This window comes from Pyxicephalus adspersus, chromosome 5 (genome assembly GCF_032062135.1).
Source record: "Pyxicephalus adspersus chromosome 5, UCB_Pads_2.0, whole genome shotgun sequence".
In the NCBI taxonomy this organism is placed as follows: domain Eukaryota; kingdom Metazoa; phylum Chordata; class Amphibia; order Anura; family Pyxicephalidae; genus Pyxicephalus; species Pyxicephalus adspersus.
Genome location: NC_092862.1, coordinates 48,971,418 through 48,994,324, shown reverse-complemented (window position 1 = coordinate 48,994,324; position 22,907 = coordinate 48,971,418). Strand labels below are relative to the sequence as shown.

The 22,907-nt window shown below is 33.7% G+C and overlaps 1 protein-coding gene across 4 annotated transcripts in view; it reads left to right on the top strand.

The window, feature by feature from the left end:
- The window catches only part of PIEZO2 (piezo type mechanosensitive ion channel component 2), a 216,519-nt gene that overhangs the window by 159,511 nt on the left and 34,101 nt on the right, over positions 1 to 22,907 (top strand). For all 4 annotated transcript variants that reach the window (XM_072411452.1, XM_072411453.1, XM_072411451.1 and 1 more), the window contains 18 exons: positions 1,309 to 1,423; positions 1,510 to 1,721; positions 2,492 to 2,640; positions 3,308 to 3,481; positions 7,623 to 7,864; positions 8,796 to 8,956; positions 9,578 to 9,754; positions 9,921 to 10,049; positions 10,354 to 10,554; positions 13,350 to 13,554; positions 13,669 to 13,770; positions 16,078 to 16,243; positions 17,208 to 17,451; positions 18,433 to 18,529; positions 19,559 to 19,718; positions 19,928 to 20,017; positions 20,267 to 20,388; positions 20,947 to 21,018. In XM_072411452.1, coding sequence (XP_072267553.1) covers positions 1,309 to 1,423; positions 1,510 to 1,721; positions 2,492 to 2,640; positions 3,308 to 3,481; positions 7,623 to 7,864; positions 8,796 to 8,956; positions 9,578 to 9,754; positions 9,921 to 10,049; positions 10,354 to 10,554; positions 13,350 to 13,554; positions 13,669 to 13,770; positions 16,078 to 16,243; positions 17,208 to 17,451; positions 18,433 to 18,529; positions 19,559 to 19,718; positions 19,928 to 20,017; positions 20,267 to 20,388; positions 20,947 to 21,018 — 2,818 coding nt within the window. The remainder of the gene's footprint in view (positions 1 to 1,308; positions 1,424 to 1,509; positions 1,722 to 2,491; positions 2,641 to 3,307; positions 3,482 to 7,622; positions 7,865 to 8,795; positions 8,957 to 9,577; positions 9,755 to 9,920; positions 10,050 to 10,353; positions 10,555 to 13,349; positions 13,555 to 13,668; positions 13,771 to 16,077; positions 16,244 to 17,207; positions 17,452 to 18,432; positions 18,530 to 19,558; positions 19,719 to 19,927; positions 20,018 to 20,266; positions 20,389 to 20,946; positions 21,019 to 22,907) is intronic.

Here is a 22,907-nt window from a genome sequence, read left to right as displayed (position 1 = left end):
CAAAAATCTCTTAGACGTACTATATCCAGTCTTCTAATAAAAAGTTCATCATATTTCCAATTGTTAAAACTGTAAACATTGCAAGCTAAGTGAAATTTTTAGATTTGTTTAGTGCACGATAGGCTGCCCTATACAAGTGCATTGGAGTTTATTAGCTAAAAAAGCAGAGAATGTTTTCTTTACAAAGTGAATCCCTACTTAAAATACGTAAATACGGTAAGCTATGTTCACCTGAAATACCCAATCACATACTGGAAAAAGAACAGGACTTTTGCTTGTTCATGATTATAAAAATAAGAGTGAACACAGTTTTACCTTATTCACTAAGCTAATTGAACATCTATTTTGGGTCAACATTTTTCTGCTTTTATAAACCATTATACTATTATATTGAACAGAATATTATTAATCACTGAAAAATTTTAAAAAATGTTTAAACATTTGTTTCAAAGTGAGCAATATTTTCAAACACAGTAATTTTTCTGTTTAGTAATCTCAAATAAGATATTTGATGCCAATAATATAGCAAATGACTGCACAGCAAAGTTAATAGCATATTAAGTACAATAATCAATAAATTAATTTAATCAAGTAAAACTATGTCTAAATTAAGAAAGGTATATAGATGATGTGGTCGGACAACAATACCAGCAGCTTTTTCTAAAAAAAAGTCCTTGTAACACATTACTTTACTTATTTTTTTGGATATGATATTATTTTTTATTAGTGTTGCATAGGATATTATTTTTAAAAGAAAAGTGTTTAAGCATCTGTAGATAAATTGGATCAAGGATATTGCTTTGTCAACATAACAGTTTTGGGTATTAGGAATTCTAATTTTAGGAATACTTTATCCCCACAAATGACATTGTAGATTGTTCAGGAAATATTTAAGCCAAAGAATTTCAGTTATAATACATTTAATACACATTAGTATGTGGTGTACTATGTTTTGCTGATGTCTGTAATAGGGATGGTTACGTGATGTTCTCAAATTTGTTATTTCCATGAAAATTTATGAAAATGCATCTCTTTTGGGTTACATAACAACCTCATACAGACAATTTATTTTTGATTTGTGTATAACACTTTTACTTTTATGCCATTGTTCTTTACAATAAAAAAAAGATGTCAGAAGTGCTTTAACAAAAATATTGGCAAAAAAAATTTCTTATCTTTTCTCATTACTAATCCACAACAGTAAATAAAATATGTATAATTAAAATATTGCAATTATGCCAGAACAGTGTTGTAGAAAGAACAATGTGAATGATTAAACTTCTCTTTTTTTCTCTTCCTTTGATCTAGATACTTTTTAATGTCACATTTTGGCTTTTGCTCAGACAACACCTTACTGAACAAAAACAGTTGAAGGTAAAAGAAGCAACTTTATCAGAAATTAAAGTTGGAAGTCTAGACAAAGGTAAGAAAGCAATGTTCTTCATTCACATAAATATTACATTTTTGATGGTCCATTATTAAATGAATCTTGTATTCATGTCCTCTTAGAAGATGAAGTGCAAAAACCTGAAGAAGAAGAGGAAGAAGATGATGAAAATGATATCATGAAGGTGTTAGGAAACATGGTGATGGCAATGTTTGTTAAATACTGGATTTACGTTTGTGGAGGAATGTTCTTCTTTGTGAGCTTTGAAGGGAAAATAGTCATGTATAAAATCATATACATGATGCTCTTCCTTTTCTGTGTGGCATTATATCAGGTATGTGTACCATGCTTTTTGCCTATTTTTTTCTTATATAAAATCAGCATTATCCCTTTTCTACAAAACTGTTGATGACCGGAATTCTGGAAGCAATAAAGCTGAAATAGAAATTAAAAATTTGATTTTCATATTTTTCCCTTTCCTCTTTGTTCAAGTTTGAAAAAATAAAAGAATTTTAATACAATACAAAGGGATTTGTCACCAGTGTGTACATCAGGAGAGAATATAAACTAAAACTGAATAAATATTGACTATAGAAAGTCAGCCCTGGTACTGACCTATTTTGGATAAAATATTAGTGAATAAAAGTCGAACTCAAGATTTATTCTTTAAGCACACTTGGTGAAGATAGTCCTCTCCTTTGTAACGCTTTTTGCATGGAAATACGGACAGAATTAGAACGCTAGGGGGTTTAGGTAACCAATGACATCCTAATACTCCTATATTTTTATGTGTGTATGTAAAAAAAGAGTATATGGAAGAAAGGGAGGTACCAAAAAAATCTCATTACCAGCCTATTCTAGTGCAAATATCCTAAATCTAAAAAATATAATACAAGTACATAAATGCTACCAGGCCAATAACATTGGTTATTTTGCAGTTTATTGGTCAGCAGTACCTGATGGTATTCTTGGTTGTAACAGATCTCTTGTTGTCCTTTCTGACCCTTAATGTAAGCTGTGGTGTCTGTCAATTTAGGTGTATTTTTAGAATAGCTACATTATTAGAAAAATGTTTAAATTGTTCTGATTTTCTCATCTTCTTAGGTTCACTATGAATGGTGGAGACGGATTTTGAAATACTTCTGGATGTCTGTAGTAGTTTACACCATGTTGGTGCTTATCCTAATTTATACATACCAGTTTAAAGCCTTCCCACCAATTTGGATGAACATGACAGGATTAAATGAAGAAAAGTATGTTTGACTATATGTGTGCTATTTATATTATACAAATTTGGAACAAATATATTTTAATACAAAGGAAAACATAATTACATTTTTTCATGATAATTAATGAATATGAATATATATATATATATATATATATATATATATATATATATATATATATATATCTTACCAGTTTACCAATCCCTAGATTTGCTGCATTAGTGGTAACATTTTTCCATCCCATATTTTTACTGTGATTCTGCTAATAACTAATTTTCACTGTATTTCATTTGTGAAGGCAAATATGTATCAGTGTTGTCACTCTAGGGCAGGAAATGTGTTAGAACTACTAAACATTCCCTCCTTTACACCATAATATTGGAGTATTCTCTAATTCACAGATATATACTGGGCAGGGCCAATGTCACTGCTTGATTTGAGTGCAGCCTGGGCAGAGTGCATTACATGTTAAAACCACACAAAATTTTAATGTAATTAATTTGTATTGTTATATACATACTGTATTTTTTTGTCTTTTTGAAACAGAACCATGCAAATGTGTAGGAGAAATGTACTAAATATTTCCTTCCCTAAAGGCTTGCCCAGATACAGAAACCTTCATGTTATTCCTTATTTAAATATATTTTTTATTAGAATATTTATTTTAACATGTTTTTTATTTTATTTTCAGGCTGGCAGATCTTGGTTTAGAAACATTTACTTTAGGTGACCTGTTTACTCGTATATTTATCCCCACTTCTTTTTTGTTGGTGTGCATATTACACCTCCATTACTTTCATGACCATTTCCTACAACTTACAGACCTTAAGGCTGTAACCAGCAAACAGGACAACACAATTTACAGGTAAGAAAAAAAGGAGTACTGTTGTCACCCAATACTACTTATCTATTTATATTTGTCTCATTTATGATTTTATACCCCTACTAGATGTCAATTTGTGTTAACATGATCAGGGGCCAAATATTTAGCAAACATTCTTGTCCAATATTGTCCTATATATCTTGTCCTAAATGGTTTTTACAGAACTTTATATATTTTTTTATCTGAATCCTTAATGCCTTTCGGGGATTGGAGCTGGGGCTTTGGTAGTGTTAGTTCTGTTGGTTGTGAGCACTGCTGTTTGTGTCCCAATAGGAAAAGCATTTTTTTCTCAAAGCATCTGTAATAATTCATATTTAAATCAATGACATCTATTTCTTTAATATGATAGCCAAAACACATACATTGGGGTGGGATATTATAAGGCTATGTATATAAAGCTGACTTAGATCAGACAGCTTCAGTAAGTACTTCCAATAAATCCTAGTGGCAGACATAATATTTAGGTGTTTTCTGTGCATTATATTCATACCATAGCTATACCATTTTCTTAATAGAAATTTTAGTTGTAAATGATCTTTTGAATTCTAGCTTGTTTATAATATCCCTTGTGAACTTATAGGATCTTTCAACTAAATTTCCTAGCAATCTCCATTACACTATTAGGAATTAGATTAATTTATGTAAAGCCAAAGATTTTATTCTGACCCTTGTTAGGTTTTTTTGCCATCTATGTCCTTCAAGAATGTATGCGCTTTGTTTTCCAAGCTCTCCCCAAAGCTAAGGGATACCCACTCTTAAATAATATTTACCAGAACAGAGGTACCCATTGAAGTATTTTCTTCCTGCATTGTTGACAACAATTTTAGATCTCTCATCATTTCCTGTAATTAAGACAATGTTCGCCAATACCAGTAGTGAGGATGAGTTTCCCCGGCTTCCATTTTAGATTTGAAACTAAAATAACAAAAGGCGTGGCTGAGTCATGGCATTTCTGGGGAGCTCCCAGCAGCCCACTCCAAAACTTTTCTTATGGGCTACTAGATTTTGGTTTTTACACGTTATGAATGATGGAATGTGTGGACTTGGTGCATATATACACCATTGCTTGGGGGCCATTAAAGCTTTCAGACTTCCCTTTCCTCAGTGTTCCTTTTGTCTAATGTCTTATGTCCACTTTTTTGCTCTGTCACCACCATTTCTTTCTGTTAAATAAAGAATGTTTTAAAACTTCTTCTGTATCTTTACCCTGATGCAAATCATGTGATCCGGCACCGAAAATATGCATTTTATCTTTAATAGTTTCTAAAAGTAAATCACAAAAAAAAAGTGATTTCAGTAGGTTGGGAGCTCTAAGGTACTAAGTGGTCCCCAGCAAGGTCATATTTTAGTTTAGCTTGGGGAATCACCCTAAGAGAAATGATCAGGCATAGTGAGTAAATAACATTTGTGTACCATGTTCATGTTCATTGTTCACTTACTGTGCTACCATTGCTTTATCAATGTTTGTTTGCCTACTACCACTAAGACTTGAATCTTAGCATATTCTCTTTCATCTTATTTAACATCTTTTCTTCTCTCTCTTAACTCATGTTTTCATTGCATGCATTCTTGTGCCTCCACCTCCAAACTCATAGCCATGCCAAAGTTAATGGCCGTGTTTACCTAATAATAAATAGGTGGGTATTATAATGTTTATTTATTGACCATTGAGCCATGGTCAAAAAACCCATATAAATAATTACAGAAAATTATAAATAACATATGCTTATTCCGCATCTGGTTTGTGCATGTGCTTTGAAATGACAATAAATTGGCGATAAATGTAAGTTATTACAACAGATTTAAATATATTAAATTAAATTAAATACTACTATCAGAAGCATTATCTTTATTTGTAAAATCGCATATCATATCACAAATGACATTGCAAGTGTTATTTGTATGGAGTTAAATAAAGATAAAATAGATCCGATATACAATTTTTAGGGTTATTCTTTCCACTGTGTATATTATAGTTCTTTTATAGGGTGAATATTTCAGTAAATAAAACTTTGTAATTTTTGAATAGTCATTTTTAAATTTGTGCTTTAAAATCTTTGGCAGTGATTTTTATTTACGATTTTGTTTATGTTTCAATGTGGAGAATAGTCTTTACAAGCTGTTATAGAGATACAGCAAAAAGTACAGCAAAATAACTTTGTTATTTTAGAGACAGTTTTAGTGCAAAGCAGATTCACTTTTTGTAGATTTACAGTCACCACTTCACAGCTTTTTTTTTTCCACGGAAATCTTTTACATATATTTGAAGTGTCCTTCTTTCTAACCTTAACCAAAAAATGTATATATACAAACAACTATTGTAACTCTATAACCATTAAATTTCCAAAACTTTTTTTCATGGTTTTAAAAAAGATGTGCAGATGTCTTCAGCACCTGCCTTGTTCAAAGTTAAATTACAGAGAAATGTTATTTACTAAACATTTTTTGAAGGCTAGCATCATGGGCCTGATTTATTAAAGCTCTCAAAGGCTGGAAGAGATACACTTTCCTCAGTGAACCTGGGTGATCCAGTAAACATGGAATGGATCTGGTCAAGGATTCAAAACATTTGCTAGCAAATAGCAAATGTTTTTGTAAAAATCCTTTCCAGGTTTGCTGGATTACCCAGCTTCACTGATGAATGTGTATCTTCTCCAGCCTTGGAGAGCTTTAATAAATCAGGCCCCATATGTTGAGTTTGTTTACTGCTCATAGTGATCATAGTGATCATATATAAAATAACTCTGGAATTGGAAAAAAGATTATGCAGTTGAATAATATTTTGACTATTGCTAGTATTGTTTAGTATTGTTTTCTTACCTTGCATGGGATATATCATGGACTTTTGTAAATTGATACAAATAAGGAACTGCAGACCAAATGATATTATATGTGCAATATATGAATACTGATATGGATTTGAAGATGCATGCAGTGTTATCAGGGCCGGATTTACATCTTTCTTCCCTAGGCTAGCTACTTTCTGCCACTTGTGCCCACTGCACAAACAAGTGCTTTGGATGCTACATTCCTCTGTCTCTCCCAACACATGCACACACAGGAAATTTGTACTGTTTCAAGAAAACAATGAGAAAAAAAAGAAAATAAATATTTCTTTGTTTAACTAAAACTAAAATTGTCCATATAATAGTACAAATAAACACTTCCAGAGTGATACAATCAGTACCATACTCATACAACCATAAACATGTCTACAGGGATACAAGGAGTGTCAAAGGTACCCAACCAGGAGTTTGTCCACAGAAACAGGATCAGACCCATGCTTACTTAACCAGAAACATGTTCACAGAGACACAATTGCCCCATGATGGCAAAAAAGGAAACAAATGATAGTGGCGAATCCAAAAAAAAAGTGGTTTGATCTACTTTATTTTGTTTGATCGATTTTGAATTAGTAAGCAGGAAGAAGAGGACGGTGAAGGTTAGCCTGGCTCTGTGAGCCTTTAAGTATCTGGCATAATGTTAACGTGGCTTGATAGATTATTAAATCCCCTGGAAATCATGACAAACTAGTCCATGGCTTATATGACCTTAATGAGAAATCCGGCCCTGAGTGTTATACACATTTTATATGTTTTTTATGATCCGACACAAGGATCCAGTACCAATGACTATTATATTAAATGCATGCTCCAGTGTATTGCGCTAAAAAGGAACCTTCTTTAAAAGCTGTATTGCATGACCTACACTTTTTAAAACCATCACTTCTTCAACTCTCATATTCCTTTTCTCTTTCTGTTTTAATTACTCTTGAGCAGCATCAAGAAAAAAATTCCAATTCACCAAAATGAGTAAGTGCCATGAAGCCATGAAATGTTCTGTATGACATGCTGACATTTCATGCTTCTATGTCTTAAACATTGACTATTTTCTCCTTTGGGGAAAATATCAAGTTTAAGTGTCAATACAACCCAGTCACTAGAAAAAAACATGCCCTCCTGAGCTTTAGTTTGTTTTGTTTGTTCATACCATTCTATGATTGCCAGCATTTATGCTAAAATATATATTTTTTTTCTTTAATTCATTTATTCTTTTTTTTTACTAAAGATTATTCTCCCTGTGGGTATATGTAGGTCATTTAAAATATGTGTTCAACCCACAGATTGGTACACCCAGAAGGAAGTTTGCCTGATATTACCATGATGAACTTAACTACAGAGTCTGAAATGATAGACAAGGAAGAGAAGCAGATGGAAATATATGCACAACAAAAAGCACTTGATCACAATTCAGAGGATGAGTGGGAGAAACGAGATGAGAAGAGAGGTCGAGAAGGAGGAGGAGATACTGATGATGAAGAGCCAGTTACAGAAGAATCTGAAGAAGAGGAAGAAACAACAACAGGTATAAACCACACTTTTTTATTTCTGTTAATCAATAGGTTGCACTGTTTGATTTATATATTAATATTATTATTATAATAATATTATTAATAATAATAAAAAACAGGATTTATATAGTGTCAACATATTACGCAGCGCAACATTAAATAGGGGTTACAAATGACCTATGAATACAGACAGTGACACAGGAGGAGAGGACCCTGCCCCGAAGAGTTTACAATCTGAAAACACATTAATGTTTTCAGGTGATATGACCTTTGGTAGTTTAAATGTATGCAGCTGTCACCCAGGCATTGCATGTTAAAGCAGAAGTAAATCCCGTTTACCCTAACTTGTCCAGGTTCCACCATGTGCACCACCTTCCTCCTCCTTCTTCTCTTCCTTGTTACGACCTTAGACAATCTTAATTGGCCGGGCCAGCATGATGTAACTCCTTGTGAAAGCATGATGGAGTTTATTCAGTCTTTGCAGCTGCAGGAGAAGCCAGGTTGTGCCAGGTATCCCAGATACCAATGATGAGCTGCAGCTTAGTGGTTTTGACAGTTTAGGAGAGTGATCAGGCAGGTGAGGAGGTGTTATGTTCCTTTCTGCAATAAACCCCGATTGTGGAACATTAGTTCCAATTTAATATGTGTAGAAAGGAAATGGTTAAATTTCATGATGCAGTCTTTATTGTTCTACCTGTTCTGCCATATACAAGCACCTTGGCTTCTCCCTTTCACATGTTGCACTCAAAAGTACTGTTAAGCATCCACTCAAAACATAATTAAGCAGGACAGTTTAAAGGTTCCTTGAGACGAGAATACCTTTGGTCTTGGTAAATCTGAATATTCTTAATAGTGATTCTACCTTGTATATAATGTAGGTGATCATAGATTAGTTCTACTTACATAACAGAGTGTCTTCTATATATATTTGTTTTTTTTTAACAGATTCCAGAAATAAATGGCACTTGGTTATTGACCGCTTAACAGTTCTTTTTCTAAAGTTTTTGGAATATTTCCATAAAATGCAAGTGTTTGCCTGGTGGGTCCTAGAACTTCACATAATAAAAATAGTTTCTTCATACATCATATGGGTGACTGTAAGAGAGGTATGTTTTTCTGATTTATTGGCAAATGTTAAAATAAATGAAAATATATAAATATTGTTCTAGCACCTAACACCAGTATTTATTAATTTATTTGCAACTTTACTTCTATGAGGAACATATAGTTAGCAATATGCTATAGAATTTGAAACATATCTGGCTGTGTCAAAATAGCTGTTTTCTGCATTGTAATCTCTACATCTGGACCAACCACTTCAATGTTTGCAAAATTCTGCAACATATGTAGATAAGACAGACCTTTAATTTATTATTATCTAATACAGTCCTGTCCCTCCACCCCCATCCTACATACACACATGGTTTTATGTGTTACTAAATACACTAATATTCATAGTATCATGTATCATTCATAGATCATTCATAGTATCAGTATATGCAAGTTACGCAACAAAGAAAATAAGCAGAAAATAGGCAGTAGTTGTCATGACCCATGACAACATATTAGATTGTACTGTCATATGCATCTATCTATCTATCTATCTATCTATCTATCTATCTATCTATCTATCTGTCTATCTATCTTTATCCTTTATATTTTAGAAAAAAAAATATGTCAAAGTTGACTAAATTGATAGATTTTTCTCTATTCTTTTCTCAATTCAGGTTTCCCTTCTCAATTATGTATTTATTATTGCCTGGGCCTTTGCCTTGCCCTATTCCCAGTTCCGGCCTTTAGCATCCAGTGTTTGTACTGTTTGGACGTGTGTCATCATTGTATGTAAAATGTTGTATCAGCTTTCAACTATTGAACCACTGTCCTTCTCTAGCAACTGCACAATGGTAAGTAATATTACATATGGTAAATATATTACATATATTTTTTAGTAGTACAAAAAATATGTAGTAAATCTTTAAAAAAAAAATAAAATGATCTTTTCAGATTTTGGGGTTCTTTTTTTAGCACGAAATAGTAAGAACACTTATTTATTATATCTTTTTATTTTAGCCTTCACCCAATCAGACGAATGTTGACAACAGAACAGAACTTGAGCACTCACTCCTATACAGTGGTCCAATTGATCCATCTGGATGGGTTGGATTAAAGAAGTCATCACCAATTCTTGCCTATTTACGGGTAATTATACACTTTTAATAATTTTTACAGTCATAATATATGTGATGCAATTTTCATTTTAATATGTTTTTTTAGGGCTGTGTTCTAAGAATTTTATCCTCCCGCCCTCGCACTTTTTAGACTAAAATCTATATATGCATAATTCTGAGAATGCTGAATTGTCAGCCCGGGGCTACTACCTTTTTCTTGTAGTAATCCGGGTTTGGGAAGGTATGCAGGAATATAATCCAGTCTTGGAAAAATAGACAAGAATGTAAATAAAAGAAATATTGATTTATGTTTTTTTTCTGTTTTTTTTTTACAGAATAATTTACTCATGTTGTTTATATTAGCTTTTGAAGTAACTATATACAGACATCAGGAGTATTACAGGTGTCGAAACAATCTGACAGCACCAGTCACAAAAACAATTTTTCATGATATAACAAGGCAACACCTGGATGATGGATTAATCAATTGTGCCAAGTATTTCATAAATTACTTTTTCTATAAGTTTGGAATGGAGGTAAGATTTTAAAGTTATTTTGAAAGTAGTTTTAAATGCAGTTATCCCTTTTTACTCTGTTTTACAAGGTGTGATCATTAAACAGGCAAATCATGACAAACACATGCAAAAAATGTTTCCCAACTGCTTCCATTCAATTAAGCTAGGTTGAGTCTTGGGTAGAATTCTGAAAACAGCTGTAAGTCTGAAAGTGTCCTAAAAGCCAATAAAGGTCCTGTAGTTGCACAGCTGAAAGCAGGCACAGTCATATGATGTTTTTTTTATTTTAAAAAGCGTTAATTTCCAAAGGTAATACTTATGATATACACACATTATTATGACTGCATTGAGAAAGTTTCCTGTACAATATTAGCTTTAGTTGAACTTTAAAACAAAATCCCAAGAAAATATGATATATGATATGATACGATAATATACTTCAGCCACTTGTATATCCCCTGTAGAGCAGAGCCCAGTCTGGGGGAGAAATAGGCAGCGCAAGGAAACAATCAGATGTGCTTCAAAAGATATGCTAATAGTGCCAGATAAATGATGGAAATTTTGTTTTTGTTAATGTAATCAGAGGTAGGCTTTAAGTAAAACAGTAAAACAAACAATTTGGTCTCTTATCCTACCAGGCAGGACTATGCTCAATAAATCTCCAAATTGGATAGACAGAAATGTGGCCTTTTTCTTACAATTCATCTATAAAAGTTGTTATATTTCAGAGTCAAAACAAGAAGCAAAATGTTATTTAAACAATACAAATCTGACCAATAACGTTTTAATATCAACTGTATGATGTAGTCAGTACTCCTAACTTCTATGTTATTTCCATTTGCCTGGTTCACATTTGATTCCAAGTGCCTGATTTATTAATGCTATCCAAGGCTGGTGAGGATACACTTTCATCGGTGAAGCTGGGTGATCCAGCAAACCTGGAATAGATTTATTAAAAGTCATTTGCTATTTGTTAGCATATGTTTTCAGTCCTGACCCATTTCTGGTTTGCTGGATCACCCAGGTTCACTGATGAAAATGTATTTTCTCCAGCCTTGGAGAACTTTAAAAAATCAGGCCCTAAGTATAAATTTTGCAAGATATGTGTTTTGTTGTGTGTGCTATGTGTAATAAGGAAAACCTAAAGCAAAAATTGTAGTAAATTAGTAATTCTGACCTCATCAACAGCTCTGTTATGTGTTAAAGGCTTTTTTACTAAGTCATTAAACTAACCCATCTTATTTGAATGGACCAAGTAAAATTGTTCCATCATGACAGTTATTCAAGCCAATTGCAGATCTTTTGTGTGTGGCCATCTGGTGGAATTAGATAACGTTACTAATTGGAGGTGTTTGGACACTATGCCCCTGATTCATCAAACAAAATCGGATTATCGGTCGCGCATTCGTATTAGCGATCCGGAATCGCGCGCGCGATCGCGCTATTCAACAACCGGAAAAGCTCGCGCACGGAGCCGCGCTTATCCGACAGCTTTTTACTGACGCGCGCACTCGAGTCCCGGACCGCGGTAATCCGCGATCGCGGGTCGCGCGTATTATCGCGCTTCCCGCGATCGCGGATTTCAATGATGAATCAGGGGCACTAACTTAAACAGTCTATGTTCCTTAGACAGCTTCATTAACCACATGTCAATAACATCGGTTATTGATCAACTGATGTGAATACATTCTGCTCACACATACAATACCTAATTCTCTTTTCATGTTTTGCTTGACCACTATATTTCTAATTCTTGGTAAACCTATAACAAACAATGTACCCTAGAATACTTGTGTATAGTTAAAGTTAAATTATAATTAGTGTGTATATAATGATTAATTTGCATTAAAACGTATTTGACTATAAAAAGAATAAAAAGATCTAGCTCCACCTTTCCTAACCAGGTTCTGTAGAACTCTAGGGTTCCTCCGAAGGTTGGTACAGGTTCTTCGGGAAATGATATCCCAGCTGATGATGCCAGCATAGACTTTTCACTAGTGATACTTGGCAGAATCAAGCTAAATGAACTTCCCTTGACTTCTACTTGGCAAGCACTTTATAAAATTCTGACAGTGGGGACATCAGCAAGGGAGCATTGCACCGTGCATGCACAGGGAGCATGCTGGGACAAATCATTTTGGATGTCATGTACTTTTCTACTCACCATGTGCAGACCACAAGCTCATCCACAGAATTTCTGGTGGACCTTGCTGCATTTAACTGTGCATGTGTGGGCCACGCATATTTAACCAATTTCTTCAAGCACTGTATTGCGCATGCATGCATCTTCCTGTGGTCCCCATGGAATTGTATTGGCTACAGCAGGGCTCCATTTGACCCTGTAAGGCAATGTAGCCACCTGTAAATAGGAAAGGGAGAGAGCCAGTTTTCACAAGCTGATTTCTTTATAAATGAAAGGCTTTAAAAAAGAAAGTTAGCATGCAGACATATTAAGCAGCTGGGGGTTCTGCAGTTTATAGAACTACTTGTTTTAGGGACTAATTTTCCTTTTAAAAAAAACACAGGTTAACCCTATTTTTATTAGCATTACCTTTGATGGAACAGCCTAAATGATTTAGTGATCCAACCCTATGTATATTTCTGGTAGAATGAACTTTTTTCATTAAAGTGTAATTAACTAAGTTAAAAAGGAATAGCATCATGAATCCAGTCTGCGAACAACGACAAAGTAAGGCTTCAGTTAAACTAGCATAGCATAAAAACATATGGCCCCAAAATAAGTAACTGTACTAATACACTAAATTGTAATCTTTATGAATTCAGACTCTTATATTTTTGTTCTTCTCCTTATGCAGACCTGCTTTCTACTGTCTGTTAATGTAATTGGCCAGAGGATGGATTTCTTTGCCATGATCCATGCATTTTGGCTATTTGCCATACTGTATAGACGCAGGAGAAAAGCAATTGCTGAAATCTGGCACCGATATTGCTGTTTTCTTGCCTGTATTATTACATTCCAGTATTTCCTATGTATTGGCATTCCTCCCGCTCCATGTAAAGGTAAAAGATCAACTTTCATTCGTAGAAGAAAAAAAATATAGTGCTTATGATTTTTGGTTTGCCAGCTTTGTCCAGATGTATGCATTTCCTAATACTGCTTCTCAATTTTTGCAGACTATCCTTGGAGATACTATGGCGCCAATTTTAACTCCAACATTATAAAATGGCTTTACTTTCCAGACTTTATTGTGAGACCTAACCCTTTATTTCTTGTCTGTAAGTATAGTTGCTGGAAACTGGTAAGAATATGTGCTAAAAGTAGGTGTCATAAGGCTAATATGTATTTTTCTCAATTTAAGTGTAAGCAAGAGAAAAGTTATATGTAGAAGTCTGTCACTAGCATTAACACAAATTTTATTGTTTTTCTTGTTATTGTTTTGTGAGCTTTTCTACTCCTACTAACTGTTTTTTTTATAATTATAGCATCATTTTTTTTTTTTTTTTGAGAAAAGGTTTAGTGTTAGCAGTGTTATATGGTCTGTTAAAGGCAGTGCAAAATAATGCAATTATGGTTGAATGAACAGGTAATCAAACTGCACAGGGGAACTCAGAATAGAATTTTGCTAATACTCTGTAGATTTGTTTAATTTTTAAATATAGACCCACTTTAAGGTTGAACGTTATTGTGCTAAATAATACTGTTTAAAATACAAATAATAATAAGTAAAGGTAAGTCATGTGCACTTAGATAATTAGGTTTATCGGACCATAATGTAAACCAGTAATAAAAAAAATGTTCAAGAGGTTTGCATTTGTACTTTCAAGATAAAAACATGGTTAAATAAATTTTTTGTCAATTATGATAAACCTTTGGATCATATTAAGACCTTGTTTGGAATCATGTCTCAATGTAGAAAGTTTTAGTAATATGTATATAATGATTCATTTGCAATGAAACTGATTTGGGTTTAGGAAGCATAAGCAATATAGAGATGCTTTTCTCAACCACAGGGTTCATCCAGAGGTTGATACAGATTTCCTAAACATTTGTGAATTGATCTCGCTAATTGGCGCTTTCATAGTTTTGTCACCAATGTCAATTGGCACTTCTAAGGGACACTTCTCCATTGACCACCTCGTAAAGGGCGCACAATATATACTCGATTTAATTCTCTAAATTTAAAGGAAATAATTTCCCATGACATGTTTGTCATATGCTGACAAAATCATTTAGTACTTGCTATATTTCTTAACAGAGACTTCTCTGAAAATCAAAGTGAGGCCTTATATTGACCTAATGTGATGACATCTTGTGAGCATCCAAGCTATGCCATATGAGGACATACTATATAGGCCATTTGTAATTATCTCAGATCTCTGGTGCTTCTTGGAAAAAAATAGCCTCCTTGTTTTCATCTGATGAAGAAAAATAACTTGACCAAAGAAACATCATGGACATATGCCAAAAGAAATGTGGCCTAGAGAGACAAAAAAAGTAAATGTCTGGCACTCATGAGTCAATATCCTTGCCCCAGGCCATGTGAATACCATGGAGAGCAAACCTCTTTGTCTTTTATGCTTTGGGCTTGCTAAATGAACTTGGAAAACATCTTTAGTCCACCATTCTTAACAATAATTTCATTAACTTATCAGAAAGCCACTCAAGATATTTGAGATACAGCTGGGAAGCATTAACAAATATTCAAAATATCCCTTTTAGTAAGCTAAATGAAAGCTGTGAAAAGTAACTATGAGTTCACATTTCAGTTGCTTTTTTTTTCTGCATCTGACATGTGTTTGGAATACTCCTCCTCGCAAGTCAGGAAAATGACATGGCATTTCATGTGTTACATTTGACCTTCTTTTGTATTTCTTTGTATGCAGCTTGCCCTATTTAGGATCATTTGAACAGGTCAAATTTTTCTTGTCAAGGGCTGCATTTTATTATTTGAAATGGAAAACACAGATTTTAATTACAATGCCCATCAATGAACCCTTACTATAAAAGTTAGCACATATTTTTTCTGTTGAAGTTAACAAATTTGTAATTGCGAGTATTTAGAATTACTAGCATCTACTAGCATTTGCTACCCTTACCCTTTGCTTTCTTTGTTAATTCATATTGGCAAAGACACTTTTTGTTATAGATAGTTACTAATGATGTGGGTTCTGGCAGCACAGTGCTCAGTGGAGAACCAGGTTTCTGACTCCCAGAAATGCGGTGGATAAAATTAATTCTACTCGCATCATAGCTCTTTCAGAGAGCAAATGTGGTGGGTGCTGGTGGCAGAACAGGTATAAGATCCTTTAAATACAGGGCGGCTGTTTATCACCAGTAATTACATTTGCAACAGTTATTTAACAGCAAAATACTAAGAATTAGGCATTCCATATAGGATACCCAGTATCACACCATCTGGCTTTGGTAATTTTAGTTACTGAAACAAACATGTGTTAAGTGAATTTCAAACTGATCTGCACACTTTGCTCTTGGTCAGTATGAAATTTCCAAAGCCGACGCATCCGCTATCATGAGCTCTATTATTAATGTGACTTGTTACAATATTTTATTTTCTTTTTTAGATGATTTTATGCTGTTGCTTTGTGCGTCTCTTCAACGTCAAGTGTTCGAAGATGAAAATAAGGCAGCAGTTCGGATTATGGCGGGGGACAATGTTGAAATCTGTATGAATCTTGATGCTGCGTCCTTTAGCCAACACAATCCTGTTCCTGATTTTATTCACTGCAGGTACCATGATTTACAATCTAGTTCCAACTTATTAGCAGTGGTATTAAACTGTTTGTGTTACAAATTAATTAAATTATTTGGAATTTTGAGTTTTAACAGCAGCTGAATGTCACTTAATTTTACATGTGCAAAGGTTTGAATAATTAATAAATTATCCAATATAAAATCAGAGTGAAGTAGCTTGCTTGCACTGTATTAGTTGGTTATTGTTAAAGATACAATGCTCATATTTAACAGATCAAAAAGATGATATTTTCATACACTAATCTAAGCAACAACCTTCTTTAGATACAAATGATCAGTACAATTTAAAGCATGTCACTATGTTTTGTAAATCTGTAGCTAATTTTCCAAACAAATGCTTCTAAATACCAAAAAAACCTCAAGAAGTACACCAGGGTCATTGTGTTGCCGACACACTACAGGAAGTGAGGATCTTACTAGAATACTGCAGAAATAACTTGTATATTTTGCATTTAACAAATATAACAAAAATAAATAAACTTGAAATATTACATTAAAGAGTCCAAAGGGGAGCAAATAAGAGATGTTCTTTGTCATGACCTAGGTGATGCTTGTGCAAAATAAACACACGATGCATTGTTTGCTAGTAGGATCAATTCTAAATGATGGTCTAAAGATTTTTACATTTTTCAGCCTTTAGCTAGCCTATTAAAACCTAGTCCTGAAGGAAGGAGTAAAGAAAGAAAACATTTCTGGGTGATAGTGGAGATGCCTAGCCAATTGTACATACAGTAAAGTAGGGTATTTCCGTAAGTTTCATAACTAGCATTGGATCTGTAAGCATTCAAATAATCAGACCCTGTTTAAATGCACAATAGTAATTGCGGTTTTACAATTTGGCTAAACATTTTTATTACTACAATATTTTAAGTAAACTATTGCTATTAAATGTATAATACGTAGTTTAAACAGCTGTTTTTGTTTTGTCCCCTCTTTACAGATCTTATTTGGATATGGCCAAAGTAGTCATGTTCAGTTATCTCTTCTGGTTTGTTCTAACCATTATATTCATTACGGGGACAACCCGAATCAGTATATTCTGCATGGGCTATTTAGTAGCATGTTTCTACTTTCTCTTATTTGGAGGAGATTTACTCCTTAAACCCATACGAAGCATTCTACGCTACTGGGATTGGCTAATCGCATACAATGTCTTTGTTATAACAATGAAAAATATACTTTCGGTAAGTATTTTTATCTTTTATTTTTACACCTATAACATTTTGTGTTTTTAAACTAATTGAAAAACCTCTTGAGAGCAGCCAGCTAACATATTCACTTGCTAATTCGGCTCTGCACCACCTGGGCATGTAGTTAGTTAATCATACTGATTCCTCTTCTTCCATTATCACGTAACCACTGTACCTTGGCTCTGTTGTGGATATATGTGGAAGCATTTCAGTTCCTTGCATTATGTTAGTAACCAGAAATTGACTACTCCTCAGACGTCACGCCATGTGAACAAGATGAAGACCATAATGCACCTTGAATATGCATCACCATCTTCCCTGGATCTTTTTTAGGGTGAAGAAAGGTGGAGTTGAGACAGTATTGCTAAGATACCTTTGGAATTGGGTTTTTTAGATTACTGGAGACTTATTTCATGTTCACAATTTTATGGATTTCTGGCTGGCTTTACTCCTATTTAGACCTCCTTTCCTTTTCCAAAGCCAAATAGGATTATTTGGCTGGCTAATTACATCCTTCTTGCCTACAAGCAGGCTAATTTTAGTGAAGTGCCCAGGCAGTTTGACAAATTTTGTAAAAATTAATAACTGAATCACAACATTGTACTTGTCTTTAGATATTGTCATCTCCTAATAATTTGAAATCTCTATTAGGCTTTTGGGCAAAAGGGAGTCTCTTGATGAATTCCCAATATTTTCTGACCACTACCCCCTTTGTCACATCCTTACAGGCTTATTCACATCAAAATGTATTTGTAATGTATGTGACTATATCTCTTCTCTTCCTGTAAAATTTTCAAGTTGAATACTCTTATGTTGTCCATTTTGTTACTGTCCTTTTAAATTTATTTTCCTATACATTATACCTCAATAAATATTATCCAAAATTAAAATTACTGACATCTAAGTTAATTACATTAGATAAAATTGTGCACTTGCTTTTGCAGCCTTTATTCTAAAAAATTTAATATATTTCAGATAGGAGCCTGTGGTTACGTACACTCCCTGATGGAAAACAGTTGCTGGTTAATTCAGGCATTCAGTCTGGCATGTACTGTGAAAGGTTATAACATCCGTAAGTAATTGTTCAACTTATTTGATGTAATTATATTAAATGTTTATTAAGTGCATGAAAGTCAACACATGAAAATGGTGTAGAACATTATAATAACCAAGGCCATGTGTTGTACATTATTTAATTCCATTTGAACTGCCAGGTAGCAGTTTAGAACTTATAATGATTGCGGTTAGTCTCCAACATTTTCACGTCATTTTTTTTAATGTAAAACATACCTGCATTCATTTAACTACATTTTATATACCGAAATTACGGTGAAGAGAAAAAACTGTTTGCTTGCTTTTGGACATTTTTTTAAATTAATAAATGAAATGCTTTTCTTGTTTAGAAGGTATGTTAGATTTAGAGGCATCAGGTCATTGTTTTGCACAAATAGCTGAGAGCTGTAAGAAGTCTATAGATCTTAGCAATGTTGTGATAAACTAGTAGGTAAGGAGTTCAATTGATATAGCTGTGCCCACAACCAATTACTAACCTTGCTGACACAATCATGATCAGTTCCTGTGTTCGCAGCCTTTCTGGCAATATTCATCAATATTTCTGGCTGTGTCTGCACAGTCAGTCTTAAATATATATAATATTATTGAATATATTATAATATAATATAGAGCCATGCTCCAAGCCATTGATCTTAAGAATAGTGCTTGGTGCAGTTTCAAAAAGACAAAATAATTATGGTACTGCCCATCTATGTTGACACTAAAAAGTATTCTTGCAACCTACAAAACAAGGGTCTGTGATGCTGATCCATGAATATAGGGTGAGAGGGTGAGCAGGAGGCACAGGGGGATATAAAAAGTACAAGATGATAATAATTATAAACAAAAATAACACATTACATATTGATGTAACGTGAACATTTACAACCTATTCTATGGTTTGGATAGGATTTGGTTGGTATGTTTGTATTTCTAATTTACTTTTTAGTTGTTTAAGAAACAAATGAAGATCGGGTATACATACATTTATATGTGTGAGATTGTTAACAGACCTTATTGCATATATGGCTTTGTCTTTTTTTTATAGCCACTGACCAGAAATTATGTCAGTTGCCAAGTGGTGAAGCTGGGATAATCTGGGACAGTATCTGTTTTGCTTTTCTGTTACTGCAAAGGAGAGTGTTTATGAGTTATTACTTCCTACATGTTGTGGCAGACATCAAATCTTCCCAAATCCTTGCATCAAGGTATGTACATATAGGAAACTGTTCAATGTAAGGATTTGTACAGTTGAATGCTGACAAGGAAAGAACCTTTAATACTGATTAGTTACTGTATAAAATTAAAACATAATGTACTATGCAACACAGAAATAAATGTATTAAAAAACACATAAACATAATAATTGTAATGTGTTTGTGAACATTGTTTTAAATATAATTGTTTTTTTTTTCAGAGGTGCAGAACTCTTTCAGGCAACCATCGTGAAAGCTGTAAAGGCTAGACTCGAAGAAGAAAAAAAATCCATGGATCAACTAAAGAGGCAGTATGTGGATTTCTGTCTTTTAACAAACCCTAGCAGATGTTAGATCTATAACCTTGATGAAGCAGAGATGTTGACCTTAGGAACCAATAGGCTATGGGCGGCATTTCTATATTTCTTATAACTTTAGAATGGTTTATAAACATTATTGTTCACATACCTCCTGGGCCTGTTCATGTCAAGTTTCTTTCTCTAATTGGTGCTTTGTGTTTTTGGTGTGGGATCATGTATAATCATTTTGCATTTTACCAGGATGGATCGTATTAAAGCAAGGCAAGAAAAATATAAAAAAGGTAAAGAGAGAATGCTAAGTCTGGCTCAGGAATCAGGAGAAGGTCAAGAAATCCAGAAGCATGAGGATGATGATGATGAAGGTAATTATGGTTCCACAGCCATGTACTATCAGGACTAAAGCCACCGTCTTCCTTACTATGGCTTTGTGGTTTGAACACCTAAAATTGATATGAATCACAAATAGAGGTTATAAATTTTCTTTAGAGTGGACACACTTTGATAGAAAGGCGATGTAGGCTAGTATACTTGTTCCCAGTCAAAGCACATTTAAGAATATTTGTAAATCTGCCAACAGAACATAACACCCCACACAAAACCCTACTGACTACTTGCCATTAACATGGATCAATTTATTGAAAGATAACACTGATATTTCATGAATCACCTTCCAAAATGGTAAGGATCAGACTCCATTAATATTCCACTGCTACTGATATTAAATCCTACTGGTTTCACCTCTAGACCCTTTCAGTATAGAACACAGGACTGTCTTAGAACATTTCCACCTAAGCTATAAACATGTCTCCCAGATCACCAGTATCTAATACATTTGGCTTGTCTGTATCTGAAATGTACTTTGATATGTAATACAATTAATGTATTATTTCCAATTAATGTATGAACATATTTTATTTTAGGAGAAGCAGACAAAGAGAAAGTCAAGGGCAAAAAAAAGCAGTGGTGGCGGCCTTGGGTTGATCATGCTTCCAGTAGGTTTTCTCAATCATTTATAAAATATATGGATTCATGCCTTATATCCTTGACCAGAAACATCTGTTTGTTTTCTCTGCATGGTTTTAACTTTGTTACTCCACTGATTATTTCTATACTGTATTCAGAAACATAACAAAATAATTAATTTGTCCAAAAGTTTGTGTTTAAACTGACTCAAGAGACCCATTTCACCCTGTACATCTGGCTACTAAGTAGCCAAATCTCTATGACTGCCAATGTTCTCATCTAACAGATGGCCCCCAACCCAATCCTGTGAAAATACAGACCAGTGTTCTCTGCCAATTCTCAATGAAGCATTAGGGGGAGATTGGACAACAAAGAACTGTTGTGAATATCTAATGAAGTTAGTTAAAGGGTATGAATATATATTAAGAATGTGAACTAAGTGAATAGTTTACTTTTATGCCAGAATATGATTTTATTGATGCCATTAGAGGGTTACTTATTTTGCCTTTTGAATGTCTCATGGCCTTCATGCCTTATGAAGTTACTCCAGTTACTACTAGCAGTCAAGATTCTAAAACCAGGAACTGATACACAGTGTAGATCTGCAAACGGGCCAGATTTCAAAGAGTCAATAAAAATTTCACATTCAGTTTATGCAAAAAATTTATACCATTTGTTATTAACTAGTCTTTCAAATCTATTACTACTATCAATTTTTTGCAGCTACAATTTTTGTTATTCAACCCCTAATTTAATATCAAATTTCAAATGAAAAGGCTTTGATTATGGTAGACTTTCACCCATGTCATGAGTCATTTATAGCTAAAGAAGGTTGTAAAACTTTTCTAAATTTTTCATGTGTTTGACTTTGATATGACAAAACACAATATTATTTTAAAGTAAATCTGTGGAGTCACAAACAAACTATGCCATTGTTTATGTTTCCTAAATAAAAAAATGACAATATTGATAAGACCCATCTTATTTGTGGATTGTATATTATGATGTTGGCCTGTATTTCCTGGTTACCCCAAGTTTATTTCAACTTCTCATAAAAATTAATCTTGAACTTATAGGTCAATAATGCTGCCACAGCAGAAATATAGACCAACATGTTTATATTCTAACCACCTGGTTGCTAATGGAATCAACAGTTTTCTGTTGCTTGGCACCAAAGGGGTTAAAGGAATGAATGCAGTGAAGTGTATTTGTGACATATACTAACAAGAATACTGAACAGAATATTTGTGTTGTACATAGCAGATATTTTTAAAAAGCATGGTATGATGTTTCTTTTGCATAAACTGTCACAATAGTATATGTCACATTTATGCTTTACAATGTTACAAAAAAATAAGACTTCCTAACATATTAATAAGGGTCTTATTCAAAAACATGCTTTGCAACAGATCCACTGCCTTGGTGAATATGTCTCTTAATAATATTTTGTGTAGTGTGAGTGTGTATATCTTTAGTATGAGTATGTATTTTTGAGCATTCAGATTACAGTTTGGATAGGTTTTGTATCATTTGGGTACTGTCATTTACGACAGCAGTGAGTTGGGCATCAGTTATTTTGGCACCACTGGTATAGGCCAATAAATCCTATTTATGAATCCAGTCTGTAAATCTGTTTTCAAACCTCCGATCCAAAATCCTTGTAGTTATAGTTATTACTTTGTGATCCCACTTATAAAACATGTTCCTCAGTCTGTCCTTAATAATGGTGCCCATCGCTATCTATTAGCTGCCCAACCCCTGATCTTAATGTCTAAGGTTACCCAAATGAACACCTCCTTTCTGCAATTCAATGCTATCGTTTTTGCCCTCATTATTACATCAGACATTAACATTTTGCCATTAGAAGGGTAGAATTTTAGCTTACACTAAGATATTAAGTAGACAAATGTGTATTTCT